Source organism: Trachemys scripta, chromosome 10, assembly GCF_013100865.1.
Source record: "Trachemys scripta elegans isolate TJP31775 chromosome 10, CAS_Tse_1.0, whole genome shotgun sequence".
In the NCBI taxonomy this organism is placed as follows: Eukaryota; Metazoa; Chordata; order Testudines; family Emydidae; genus Trachemys; species Trachemys scripta.
This window is the reverse complement of record NC_048307.1, coordinates 73953213-73967568: the sequence shown is the minus strand read 5'-3', so window position 1 is coordinate 73967568 and position 14356 is coordinate 73953213. Positions and strand designations below refer to the sequence as shown.

The 14356-nt window shown below is 48.5% G+C and overlaps 1 protein-coding gene across 8 annotated transcripts in view; it reads right to left on the bottom strand.

The window, feature by feature from the left end:
• CHD2 (chromodomain helicase DNA binding protein 2) overlaps positions 1-14356 on the bottom strand; it is an 87055-nt gene that overhangs the window by 12319 nt on the left and 60380 nt on the right. For all 8 annotated transcript variants that reach the window (XM_034784267.1, XM_034784268.1, XM_034784269.1 and 5 more), the window contains 12 exons: positions 13270-13366; positions 12304-12396; positions 11550-11723; positions 10236-10411; positions 8316-8357; positions 7374-7513; positions 6046-6184; positions 5749-5899; positions 4444-4566; positions 3424-3552; positions 2581-2721; positions 978-1112 (listed from right to left, as the gene is read on the bottom strand). In XM_034784267.1, coding sequence (XP_034640158.1) covers positions 978-1112; positions 2581-2721; positions 3424-3552; positions 4444-4566; positions 5749-5899; positions 6046-6184; positions 7374-7513; positions 8316-8357; positions 10236-10411; positions 11550-11723; positions 12304-12396; positions 13270-13366 — 1540 coding nt within the window. The remainder of the gene's footprint in view (positions 1-977; positions 1113-2580; positions 2722-3423; positions 3553-4443; positions 4567-5748; positions 5900-6045; positions 6185-7373; positions 7514-8315; positions 8358-10235; positions 10412-11549; positions 11724-12303; positions 12397-13269; positions 13367-14356) is intronic.

Sequence of the window (14356 nt, the reverse complement as noted above, 5' to 3'; positions counted from 1 at the left end):
GTGCCACAAGTACTCCTGTTCTTTTTACTTGTTCTAAAAAACTGACTGGATTTCAAGTTGATAGCACCCCCTTCAAATACACAAGCCAGGCAGAGGAGAGTCCAGCATAAGAGACTATATTAAGTGTTGTGTTTGCAGCCATGCTCACCAGTCTGCACCGGCGGCACACTGCTGAGTTTTCATTTACACAGCTTGGAAAGCACTTACAGTGGAACTTACTACAACAACTCAGTGAGCAACTGTGGATCTTCAGGCCATACAAAAGTTACTCTAGGATGGCCTCAATATTCTTCCAGCCCAGGAATAACCTGCTAATCCCTTGGTTGCTGAGGGAAAGAGTCTGCCACACACTGCTACAGGGTCACAACATTTGGCCTATGCTGGTCAAGCCAGCTGTGGGAACGGAAAGCTTCAGTTTGAAATAAGAGGGTGCTACAGTGTATTAGGGTGCTGTACTGCCTCTGCTGTGCCCCCTTCTGTCATGTTCCCAACAGAGAGATGAAATGAGAGCATGCATTACCAGTGCAACTAAGTGGCACAGAATCTAGAGAGGAGATATTCCAAACCTGTTTTTAATACTGTGCTTGTTTTCGGGAGGATGGCTCCCTAAGGAGGCCTTGATGTTTCTCCCATTTGAGGTCCCACGTCAGAGCCAACATCCTTTCAGCCAAGGAGAAGTCCTGGCTGGGACTCCTTTTGCCACTTGTCCATAGTGCTCTCAAATTAGCTGCAGGGGATCACTGTTAAGCAATGTGAAGTGCACCTTTCCTTCCAGGAGTGGAGTGTATTGAGTCTATAGAATCCCCAAAGGCTGCTTGCTTAGCAGTGGGGTCCAGGTTAGGGTAGTTAGTGCTGCTCAAACCCGGGCACTTAGGCAAACGAAGCCGCAGATATTCATAACTTACAGTGGTGTTAGTGTGCCAGGAAACCCCAGAGCTCCCACTGTTGTGCCCTTGTCTCCAGAAGAAGATACTCACTATGCTGAACGTTTCCTGGTCCAGGTCATCATCCTCGTCTTCTCCAATGGGGATGGGCTCACTCCCTGCTGTAATGTGGACAGGACCCTGAGATCGCTTCCCTTTGCTTCCAGACTTGGTCTCGCTACCTTTGGCCTTGAAAAGAACAAAATCACAGCCCTTTGACAGTGAGCCGAACCTGGGGATTCTGCATGGCCCACCGTGAAATCCTCTGTGACGACTACCATCGGCAATTAATAAATGGCATGCCCCTCTACAGCATCTCCCTCCCAAAGCTCTTCAAGTGCTTTAGAGTCATGAATGAATGAAGAGTCACATCACACCTGTGAGAGGAAACTGGAGCACAAACACACCTGGGCCAACATTTTCAGAAGTGGCACCAGTGATTTGGGGTCTGTACACAGGGAGAGGTTAAACTCGCCTGTGAGGGACTGCACTGGAGAATTAGGGTCACACAGTGGGGGCGTATCCTCTGGGAAGGGCAGACCCCCCCACATGGCCTGATATTTAGAAGGGCCTGAAATTCCACTATAAGTCAGTGGGAACTGCACATGCTCAGAGCCTCTGGAAATCAAGCCCAACAGCTCTTCGGTTGGGCACCCCAAATCGCTGACTGCTAGTGAAAATGTTGAGCTGCCCAAGCTTGCCCAGGAAATCGGTGCAAGAGCTGTCAACAGACCCGAAGTCTCAAAGCAACTGATCCCAAGCTTCAGCCTCAGAAACAATCATTTCTCCCTTCTTCCTATTAGCAGCTGAAGGCCACGCCGCATTTCACTGGGAAGGGGACTTCCCCTAGATTTGAAATAAGGTCTCAGCTCTGATTTAGGACATAATACACTAGCATTTGGTATATACCGCAAGTACCCCAAGTCATCACTATGGAGCCTTTCACCTATGCCTAGTCTGAATCCAGCCCATGGCAGCCAAGGGGCAACTAAGTTACGTTTCCCACCTAGCCTGACACCTGTGCTGACAGAATCAATCCCTGTCAGCATGGGAACAGCCACGATATTATTTCACGGCCCCTATGTAGGTTGGGTTATTATGGATAGATTTGAAGTCCAGAGCAATCCAGACACAGCCTGCCAACACCAAGACTATTTAAAGCCTTACACCCTTTGAATAATAAGCTCCAAACTCTTTTCTCTCTTTTTCTTGATGCCGGCCATTCCGGGATACTCTTCTGTTTGGGGATAGCGGTCTTTTCAAGTCAGTCTGAAAATAGCTCACTCCCTTTCACACTCTATACTTAGTTCCCAACCCACAGAACAGGTCACCTTTTCCATTCTCCATTGCAGGTATCTTTTCTCTCCTATTCAGGGTAAATGCTTACTCCAAAAAGTTCTGGAGGCTCAGGCAAAGAGCCCTCCCCAATGCTCACTAGTAAAGGATGCCCTAGCATTCTTTCCCATGGGGTCTTTAGGAATGTCCAATCTCATAGTGTGCCCATCTCTGCGAATATTCCCTGGAGGGACTTCATTGCCCTCTCAAACTGCTCTCCTTGATAGGTATTGGCATGTGCAGGATTTGAATCTGAAATCCTGAATGTGATCTCCAGCTTGTAACGTGTTTCTAAAGGTTACATGTAAGATATGCCTGGTACCTTCTCTTTCTTATCCTTTGTTTTCTTTTTCTCTTTATCGCCTTCCTTTTCTTTCTTTGTGGTTGACTGTTTTTCCTTGTTCTCTTTGTTCTCTTTCTTCTTCTGTTTCTTTTTCACTGGGCTCTTTTCCAAGCCATCCTCCTAGGAAATTAGTCACAGACTCAAACATCGTTCACAAAGTCAGAGCCCCTCACCTCAGACACATTTTACTCTATAAACCTATGTCCCGCAAGAGCACCTGATTCTTGCTGCTCATTCAAACTTTTCCTTGCTCTGATTAACCTAAGCAAGTCCAAAGCAGCGATCTGCCCAACCCCCACAAACCCTGCCTCTAAGGTTATTCCATCAAACCGGCATCATTCTGCAGCTGACTAGCAAACTGCAGCTACATAGAACACTCCTTAATTTAACTTAGCTAGTCAGTCGGCTCATCTCTTCATGGTAGATATCGATCAGGAGCATTAAGAAACCTTTAAATTATGTGCAGAGCTACTCAAAGAGAGGGTTTTTCCCAGACCAAAATTATCTTGGTAAACTTTGGCTTCACCAATGGCAGGTTTTCTGAGGAGGACAGTCTCCAAGCTAACAAAGGCTGAAAGTGGCCCATTTTGGAGCCCATCCACAATGCTCTGAACATTGGCTTAATGAGGTGGGTGGAGAAGACCTCACCACCTCCTATGTTCCCAAGCAACTCAGCCAGGCCCCCATTTCAGTTTAATGCTCTGCAGCTCCCCTAGTGGTTGTTTGGGGAAGTTGCAACAGGTGCTTTTCAAGTGTAGTTTCTGAAGCACCAACATAGGTCAAGCAGCTTTGTAAAAGCCCCCTCCACCTGGGTCAACACACCTTGACTTCACCCTCTTCTGACTGGTTGTCCGAGTGCCGAGGAGAGGACAGGTCATTTCCATGCTCATCTTTGACTTTGGGAGCTTTGTTCTCTTTCTTCACGCGTGGTTTCCTCTTCTTCAGTTTGGTCTGGGGAAGAAGAGAAACCAGTTAGGGCTTGAAAACCACTTCCTGAAACAGAAACACCATCTCTCTTCTTCTAGGCAGTAGGAGTCCGTTTGGAGCATAGAAGATCTAATGGGCCATGGGAAATGACACTGAGCCACTAATTAGAATTACAACCTCCATCAGAGGGTCCCATTTTGGCTAGCAAGAGGAAATCCACCTGAGGTTTGTAGGCTCAAAGGACTATTCTGAACACACAGAAAATTAGTACGAGTGAATTGCTGGCACCAAGCAGCCTGGTGACAGGGCAAATGAAGGAGAGCTGGTGCCTGCTGCCAGAGGGTATTTAATGTGACACCTTGTCACGGAGTGTGGGGGGACACAAGGCCCTGCACCCCCGGCTTCCTGCGATTCACCATGACTCTCAGCCAGCCAGTAAAGTAGAAGGTTTATTTAGACGACAGGAACACAGTCCAAGACAGGTCTTGCAGGCACAGCTCCAACGCTCCTTGCTAGTTGGGGCATTCAGCATCTAACCCTACATAAGCCATAATTTTTCATAAAATCTGTGCACATCGCTTTAGAGTTCACTTCTGCTTCTGACAAGTGACTTGGTAAAATGAGAATCATGGAATCCTACGTATGATGCTCAGTGTCTCACACATCAAGCACACTCAGCTTACAGGTAAAAAGATGCCCTTTTCTAAGTGACAGACCTGCCAAGTTAGCCTGGCCCTAGGATCTGAGAGCCAAGCCCCACCAGCTCTAGGTTCAATGGAATGAAGGGATCAGACTACAATACAGCCACAGTCCGTTCAAACAGAATATTTAATGAGCTAGAAATGCAGGAGGTAGTTTCCTTCTAAGCAGTGTCCAATGTCCCCCCTAGGGGCACTCAGCTATCCCCTCACTCACCTCTTCCCCATCTTTCACAGTTTCCTTCTTCTCCAGATCTTTTTTCAGCAATTTCAGCAGATAATCGACACGGGTCTGGAGCTGCTTTCCCTGAGGCTTCTTATCTGTCTCAACAGGTAGGATCTTTGATAAAAACAAAACATCCACATGCACCTATCAAGCCGTGAAGTGAGCAGACAAGCACTAGTAACAATCTCCTCCCCTAGCGTCCAGCAAGGGAGTGAGGAAACCTCCTCAACTTCTCAGGGGAACTGCCTTACCCTGCTCTCCCAGGCACAAAATCCCAGATCCTCAAAGATATTTAGGTGGCTAACTCCCATTAATTTCAATGGGAGTTAGGTGCCTAAATCCATACGAGGATCTAGGCCAAAGAGCTCCCTCAAAAGTCTCCTCCTTTCATAAGGCAGCATGCATAATTCTACCAATTCAAGTGTGGGGGGAGGAGGCACCCCCATGCTGGTATTGAAGTGACAGGACATGTGTGAGCACAGTCGGGTAGGAACTTCGATTGCTGCTAGCTCGGATTACAGAAGAACTTCTCCAGTGAGCAAGCAAACACACTGCAAAATACATCAAGAAGCCTGTGTTGCAACAGACACTTTGCTCCCTTGTTTTGACAGGCCGAATTTATTTATGATATCGTTTTACAGTAGGCTAGTACTGCGTAGCATCTTTGGTAAAAGTAATGAATCATTAGTAACTTGAGAAAAAAGCTATTTCTGTAAAGCTGATTTCACTGGTTTGTGCCTTTATAAACATAAAAATGGAGCACCGCTCGTTATCGCTGTTTTCTTTAAACAACTAACTGGTCTGACTGTAATTTGCATACAGCAATGACTCAGCCAGGGCATTCGTATTATGAAGTGAGGTGAAGCTGCTGTCTTCGGGGTAAGAATCATCAGCGCAGTGCGTTAGCAAAGGGAGAATTAGAGGGCTCCTCTGTACCACCACTGCAAGGAAGAGATTCCCATGACTGTGTCTGGGATGCTCGTTTCAGTTTTAAAATGCTATTCTGAGCATCACACCTGAGGGCGCTCATTCATACCAGGACACGACCTGATTTTTGCTAACAACATCTGGGTCTGTCAGCAGTGACATTGTCTGAGCTCAGCATTAACCATGGGGGAAACCCAACACAACCAGCCTCAATACATTGGGAATGCAGCATTCCAGAGAGGTCATGGTCATTGTTTTCCTGGCTGTTATTATTGTTTTAAGTGTGTACCAATATAAACATCCGTTTTTGAGGAAGCAAATGTTCTCCCTGAGCCCCGAAACTAAAGCGAGCAACACATGACGACCTACCTTATCAGTTAACTTCAGTTCTGGGTCCGTTTTAATTAGCTCCCAGTTTCCATAGCCATGTTCATAAATTCCCAGCAATAAACGAGAATCATCCTCCACTCCCCAGTCTACATCAAAATGAGCAGCTTTGGCGCGGCAGGTCAGGCAGTATCTGAAGGCATTTCAAACACAAGAGAGGTGGTGAGGGGCTTCTTTCCAACACTGTGGTGTCAAAGCAAATCTGCAAACCCAGGCTTTCCTTTTGCCAGCCCAAAACCCCAAGCGCCTTGCACTTTCCTCCTAGTCATGCCAACTCACTTCCTCTTCTCCTCCGGGTCCGTGGGAATGGATTTGTGCAGCATTTCAAACTCTTCTTCATGCTGGATGATGGATTTCACGTTGACTTGGACACCAGAGATCTTGAGGGTAGGACCCCTCCTTTTCCCAGGCCCTTTCCCTGTTCAACAGCAACAAACATTTCAGCTGCAAGCACTTTGACAGAATGAAAGAGACGCTGGAAAAGGCTCAGATACATTCAAAAGCTTTATATTCCTCCCACCATCCTCTGTTTACATCTAGGGCTGGCTGCTAATGCTCAGGTAGACCCTGAAAAGCAGGCTCTGCTTTCAAAGAGCGGTAGTGAGCGATTCGTTACACTCCATTTTCTTAATTACAAATAAATAAACAACATTGGAGTTCAGCCACTTTAGCAGCTCAGTTCAGCCCAGGTCACGCAGAGACTTAATGGCAGAGTTGGCAATAACACCCACGTCTCCAGATTCCCTGTCTCCTGTGCCAGCCACCAAATCACCCTGCTTCCTAGAAAGCCAGAGATGCAGAGGCAACACACAGGGCTCGATGTTCCTCAAGTCTTGGAAGTACGTGCAGGGTATTTACCCAGTGCTATGGGGGCACTGGCTGGCTCAGAGGACCGATAACTGCAGGTACAGGAATAGTGCAGGGTACATGTTATTGGTTTGATTCCAACCCAGGAAGCAATCCAGTCTGCTGGCTGCTCCACAACCTAACATGAAACGAGTTGGTGGTCGTAGCCCATGCCTTAGAAATCCTGTGTCCACCCAGACGCTAACAGTTCCAACTGACACCTTTCAGTCAGAGCAGAAGACTCACGGCTTGGAGGCTGGAATAGCTTTCTCACTCTTAGGGTACATCTACACTACAGCGGGGAGTCGATTTAAGATACGCAAATTCAGCTACGTGAATAGCGTAGCTGAATTCGACGTATTGCAGCCGACTTACCCCGTTGTGAGGACGGCGGCAAAATCGACTTCTGCCACTTTTTGTCGGCGGCGCTTACTACCACCTCCGCTGGTGGAGTTAGAGTGCCGATTCGGGGATCGATTGTCGCGTCCCGACGGGACGCGATAAATCGATCCCCGAGAGGTCGATTTCTACCCGCCGATTCAGGCGGGTAGTATAGACCAGACCTTAGAAGTAGCTCCCTCCAGGTCACTAGCAGAGGCAGCATGGGTGAAGTTTGTACTGTTCTTTAGCTAACAGACTACAGCCTCCAGTGCTGCCAATCTGGTGTCCCATCTCACCCAGAATGGGGATGGTTCCCATCAGCACTTTGGCCCATCAACACCAAGAGGTTAATGAAATCTGCGCCCGTCCCTTTCACTTACCCTCACCGGGGTTTTCTTTCAGCTGCTCCTCATATTCCTGCATTGCCGACACACAGCTGTTGTGAATAAGTTCCCCTAGACGTTTCAGATCAGCTATGGACTTGTCCACCAGCTCAGCATCGCGAGCAATGCACTCCAGCCTGAGAGGGAAGAAAAGAATCGGGAAAGAATCAGACTCAACACTTGGCTGATAGCGTGGCTCAGAGACACAGGGCCTAGCCGGTCTGCTTCTTTCAGGTGTCTGACGCTTCCTAGATCAAGCATATCACTTTCAATAGCATTTGCACTGCTGGGCATGGAAATACTTTTTTTAAGGAACTGGGATTTGTGTGTGTGTGTTAACTTCAGCTCCCCGCTACCTAGGAGAACCAACACATCTACGCCTCTGAGCTGATCTCTTTTATTGGGACGCCTCAGGCTGCTGATCCTTTTCTTGCCAGGTAAATAATGGTTTTAAGACCACTTGGAGCAAGACCCATATTAAGCTTTGGTACCTGAGAGTTGCAGGATACCGCAAGAAGCAGGTGATCACATAACAGGGGACTAGTCTGGGACAGGGCTGCTTTGCAGAAGATGACACCATGCGTATCCTGCTCCTGAAGTGTTGCGTAATGCACTAGGCATGCGCGGGGGAGGAGGGGAAGAGGGGGCCTTCATCTGAAACATCCACCAGTGGCAATCATCTGAGACAAGATGGACCACCTGGCAATTCCTGCGTCTCCAATGACAGCACTTGCACACCGTTCACCCTGAATATGACAGACCAGTCAGGCTTTGCCCATCGAAGAAGCCTATGCCATACTTGATGCCTATCAGTTAATTGTGCCTAGGGGTAGAGCAATGCACAGAGATCTTCATGTGGCTATTTGTCTCTCCTGTTTACTAGTGCAGCAACAAGCCTATATGCGATTGTTTTCAGGATCAGAGCCAGTTTGCACATACCGTTCGAGTGGAAGCCCAAACTTCTTATAAGCCTTGATAAACCTACACAAAAAAGAAAAGCAAAACAATCTCAGTAAAAAAGGTCCTAAATTACAGCTGTATTTAAATACATGGTGATACATTTAATTGGCTCGTCCCCTTTGTCAATCCAGTATTTCATGTCCAAGGTCTAAGTCGCTCCCAGGGCTGTTGTGAGTTTTAATTCATTAGTGTTTGCAAAGAGCTTTGAGCTCCTTGGCTAGAAGGAACTGGAGAAGGACAGAGGATGACTCTTAACCCTGGGCGCCTGTCATTGCAAAAAAAAAGTGGTGGGGGGGAACGAGGGGGAGTCATAATTTTAGTAAATTACTGATGGAGGTTCAGTTTAAAAACCAGCAACTCAAAGATGAAGGGAAGTTGGTTAAAGCTCAAGAAATCCCCTTTACCATCTCTGGCCTAACCTCTGGACACAGCCTTAGGATACAGGCGCTTTGCGAAGACTGAAGAGATTAGGGGAAATTCTATCTTGGAGAAGGCAAGGACAAAAACTGGCTTGGAATTGCACGCATCAGCTGAGCTGAGAAACGTAATGCTGGCGGAAGGGGAAACTTCACTACCCTGACTTATGGCACCAACTCTTTTAGGGCTACTATTTTTGCCCAAATATATCAACATTTGCTTTTTGTTTAAATTTAAACGGCCAGGAACCTTTTCTTCTTTCAGGTGAATTTGCTGCTCCTGAACAAAGCCAGTAGGACAGCACAAAGACAGGAGTCCTTGGTTTCTCCATGGAATGACTACCAGCCGTTCCGGCCTCCAGCACACCCCTTAGCAATGTACCTTAATGCTGAATTCAATGGACCCACTCAGTCCACCTGAGATTACTGATGGAGGCCGACGATTTCAGGAGCAATTTTTGTGAAACACAGGCACTTGTCTCACTAGAACCAGACTAAAGATCGTCAGCTGGTTTCACACAGGCCTAGAAGGCCATTGGAAGGTGGCAGCGCTGATAATATACAAGTTCAGAGAATGGCTGGAGCCAGTAAAACCTGATTTCGCCCCTAATTCTTCTGTTACAACACTAAGTTAATAAAGCACCAGGAGTCCTGCCATTGTCATTTAGAACTGATTAAATGTCCAGGGCACAACAACATGAGCATGGAAGATCCCCAAAAATGGAGGTTTTGGGGAGCCAATAGCCCCAGTCCAGCAGAGCACTTCTTCACTTGCTTAACTTTAATCATGTAAACCAGGGGTGGACAAACTTTGTGGCCCGAGGGCCACATTGGGGTTGCAAAACTGTATGGAGGACCAGGTAGGGAAGGCTGTGCCTCCCCCAACAGCCTGGTCCCCGCCTCTAACCACCCCCCCCCCCCCCCCGCCCCCTGACTGCCCCGCCCCCTACCCCCCCCCCCCCCCCCGGACTCCCACACTTATCCAACGCTCCGTTCCCCTCCCCAAGAACCTCCGCCCCATCCAACCGCCTCCTGCTCCATCCCCTGACTGCCCTCCTGCCCCTTAATCCAACCCGCCGCTCCCTTACCTTGCTGCTCAATGCAGCAAGTCTGGCAGCCGCGCCGCCTGGCCGGAGCCAGACATGCCGCTGCACTGCCCTGCAGGAGTGCGTAGCCCCGCCACCCAGAGTGCTGCCCATGCGGCAGCGTAGCTGCAGGGGAGGGGGATAGTGGGGGAGGGGCCGGGGTTAGCCTTCCTGACCAGGAGCTCAAGGGCCGGGCAGGACGGGCCCGCAGGCCATAGTTTGCCCACCTCTGATGTAAACATTCTATCTGACCTGACCTCACTGGGACCAGCCACGGGCTCACAGTTATGCAGGTGCTGACATGCTTTGCTGGAGCAGGGCCCTACCCTAGCTGTGTTGGTGTCTGCGCAGAATTTCCGAACGTGCTCCTCTAACAGTCTCCTGGGCTCAGCACTGACCTCCTGATTTCAGCATCAGTAAATCCTTCCACCGTGTCTTTCCTAACACTCCGTGGGCGCCCCCGGCGCTTCGGCCTTTTATCGTCGTCAGTATCGTCCGTCTCACTCTCTGATCCAGATGACCTGTGTATCCTTCTCTTGGATTCAGCATCAGAATCACTGTCATTTGCCTGAGCCTGAACGAGCCAGAAGGACAGCACTAGGGTAACAAGGGCTAATTTGCAACCTCCTTCAACTCCTCCCTAGTGGCGTGGGCTGGCAATGCAAATGCAGAACCTCTCGGTGCTTATTCTGAAGTAAGGCCAATCAGATCAACATCGGCGTCATCCCCTCTTAGAGGAACCCCCCTTCCCCCCCCCCCCCCCCCCCCCCCCCCCCCCTTGAAGTGCCTGGATGTCCAAGGCCCCAATGTATTTGCTCATCCCCTTTTGACAGATTTCCAGACAGGAGCATGCGAATGAAGCATGGGTTCCATGTGCTAGTGGAGTTTTCTTGCACAGCCCTATTGCTAGAGGATTTGAATGCATCATAGCACCTAGACCAGGGTGGCCAAGCTTACTGACCCTTCGAGCCGCATACCACAATCTTCAGAAGTTCGACTGCTAGAGTTCGAGACTTCTGCCCCACGGGGCTGAAGTCCCGAGACCCCCTTCTTCACTGGTCAGAAGCCCCTATCCCACCACCCTGCTGCAAGGCAGAGGTCCTGAGTTCTCTCCTTCCCCCAGTCTGGTAGGTAGAGAAGGGGGAGCATGGGGGCTCCGCAAGCCACACTAACTGTAAAAGAGCCACATGTGGCTCACGAGCCACTGTTTGGCCACCCCGACCTGGATAGTAAAGCTGGAAAGGGTACTGTCTCTTCTGGTTGTGAAGGGACAGGTTAGGTTTAAGCATTAACAGCATGGTGAAGTGTGAAGCTTAGTGAGGAGATAGGAAAAAAAAAATCCAGGAAATGACCTACGAGGCAATCAAAAATGAACTCCAGTCTAGTCCCCACCACTAAGTTGGCTATTTCCCCCTGTGCTTCAATCTGTTCCTGCCACCGGGTTTCAGCATTTATTGTTTTTAAATAAAGCACAAGTAGAATTAGAAACACCACTACCAAATTCATCCTGGACACATATCCTGCACTATAGACTCGGGGCCTAATTCGTACTCTGCATGGCAGACTTATGGCCTATTCTGTACTTTGTTCCAAACTAGCAATGGGGGGAAAAAATCAAAATCCGACAAAATTGTTATTAGGCAAAGACCCTCTTTCCCACCACTAGCCTCCTGTGGCCTGTTGCTTCCCAGCTTCCCGAGGCAGTGCTGTACCTTTTTAGTGGAGCTGCGAATTCTGGGCAGCATATAGATTTCTTCCAATTCCTTCTGCCGTTCCTCCTCCTCCACTTTCTTCCTTTGCTCTTCAGGAATAATATCATCCCAGTCCCTCTGGGACCTCTCATCCAGCTCAGTCTCTTCCTCCTCCATGGTTGCAAAATTGGCTACCTTAGAAGCAAAAGCACACCCATGGGATTAGAAGCTCCCCGTGATAACGTCACCAGAGATACGTTGGGGTCCAGTCTCAACTTCTTTCTCTTGAGGCATTTCCCCAAGAAATCTGTCCGTTAGTCATTCTGTTCCTGTTGTCTGTCATCTCTTCCAGCTATCAGCCATTGAGTAGTGCATGCAATTTATAAACTTTGGCTGGAGCCTTTGCTAGATTAGCATTTCAGTTCCCAAAGTTAGGAAGTTTAAGATTTTCTTCCCCACCACCAAGATCATTTAAAAACCTATACACACACATTTAGTGCTACCCACCCACCAAACCTAACAACCCCTCTCCTGCTGGTTGAGGACCACCTGCTTCCATGCACCTTGCAAAGGGTTTGGATTGTTTGGCTAAAGCCTGACCCCATGAAGACAGCATGCAGGGGCACTGTTGGCCGGTTCTGTCCCTTCTCCTGTCACCGACTTTACAAACAAGGTTGACCTCGGCAAAGACCGTTCATAGCCACTCACGACCCTACTCTGCTGGGATTCAGTCCCTCTTACTCACTGGTTCCTAGGAAATCTATCTGCTTTGTACCTTGAATTGAGACAGCAGCTCATCCGTGGCGCTCGAGGACACTTCGTTCTCTCGTGTTTCAGCCAAGCGTAAAATCTCATCAATATCCATTTCCTGCCAGTCAGAAAGAAATTATGATACAATCAGAGGACGCACAACAACAGAAAGGAAGGGGGAGCTTCAAGGATTGACTTGTGAGGTGTGACTGCTAAACACACATCGCTTGGATAAGTGAATAAGGGGAGGTGGGGGAGACAAATTGACGGGCTGCATATACTGATGAAGTGTCATCACTGAGGAGGACGACAGACTATTTAGCTGGTACAAGAGGGTATGACGAGGAATGATGGGTGAGGCTGAAAAAACAACAGCCTGAACATCAGGAAAAAACTCCCAACTGCTATCTTTTCATTTGTAGAATCATTCCCTGCAGGGACATGGCTGTGGGCCACTGCATGGCCCCATTAACAGGGCTGTTCAAAGCATTCGGTAACAATATCAGAAACAATCCTGCACTGGATGGGTAAGAGGTGACACACACTGACTCCTGTGGAAACTACAAAGGAAAGGAAAGGGGCTAAGAGGCGCTGGGATGAAGAGGACTTGCTAGGCTCTGTTACAATACACTAACTCATTACTCACAGAGCTACAGATGTATGTGCAGAGGGCAGACGGGGGACAAGGTTCTACCACTGAAACCCCAACCATTTCTTTCAGGAACCTGATCAGAATCTCCACAGTCAGTCTGTCCCATCCCTGCCTCCCAAGTCCATTGTTCTCTCCCTTCAGCTTTTCTGGAAACTTGAACTTGGTGTCCCATGGCAAGGGTCAGTTTGACAAACACTATTAACTGAACTGCTCTCTCTGATCCACAGAGCAAGTACAACAGAGTCAGGACAAATGCCAGTTTCCCCATGCAGTACTGCCAATGAAGTGAAGTTCACGAAGACCATCAGAGCACAGCTAGGTTATTTTAATTTTAACTACCTGCGGCTCCGATTCTTCCCCTTCAATCTCCTTGAAGAGATCCTCAGCTCCAAACTTCAGAATAGCTGTCAGCTCCTCTTTGTTGAAAGGATTTGAGCTGCAAAAAAGTAACGAAGACACAGTTGACTTTCAGGAGCCACCAAGCCAGCCCTCCTGTTTCACAGCTGCTTTGTTACGGTATAAAGACACACCTAAGCCTCCCTCATTAGGCCAACATTGTGATGTAAGTGCTCAACCCCGCACTAAGAAACGCCTTGCGCTCTGTTCCTGACCTCCCCCCTGTTCTGTCAGGGGTTAGGAGCGCTGTCAAGGCAGCGTGCTCCATTCCTAGGGAAAGGAGGGCAGCACACCAAGTAACTCAATACCGAGCCACGTGGCCAATTAAGCAGCAGAGTTGATGGGCTCCAAGGAAGGGATTCCCATGTCCTAGAAGGATGGCTAGCTTGATGTGTGGCCTCAGGAGTATATCAAGGGGGATGAAGTGGGGAAGAATGGAGGAACTCTTGAGAGCTTTAATCACACCACAAGGGAAGCCTCTGGAAAGGCGGGGGTTGGGGGGAGGAAGTGACACGGAAAGATACACTTGCCGAGTAAAATTCATTACAAAGTTTTAATACTAACACACAAAACCCAGAAGCTTTCCAACCTTGCATATGCATCTGAGTCAGTTCTGGGTTCCCATACCTTTATTGCACTGGTATCACAAAGCACTTACTACTGCACTGCAGGAGTAAAGTGGGGAGACCCACCAGTCTGCAAAACCCAGCAGACTCCCTCTATTCTTCCTGAAACCTCCACGTGAAATGACCCTTCCTTTTACATGCTTCCAGCTATATGGTCTTTCGCCTGAGGCACCAGGAACTGCAGAAGTTGACTAGAACCAAATGGTCCCCATGGCCATTTTCTCCCTACAGCACCAGCTGCAGAGCGGAAGAGACCGCAGAGCACAATATTAAACAGATGTTTAGATGAGCCAGGAAAAGACTCCAACTGATCCTAATTGGTTACAGCTGTAGAGCCAGCATGAAAAAGAGACCAATTGTGTGGGACACTTATAACCTACTGTCAACTTCTTCAGATATCAGTG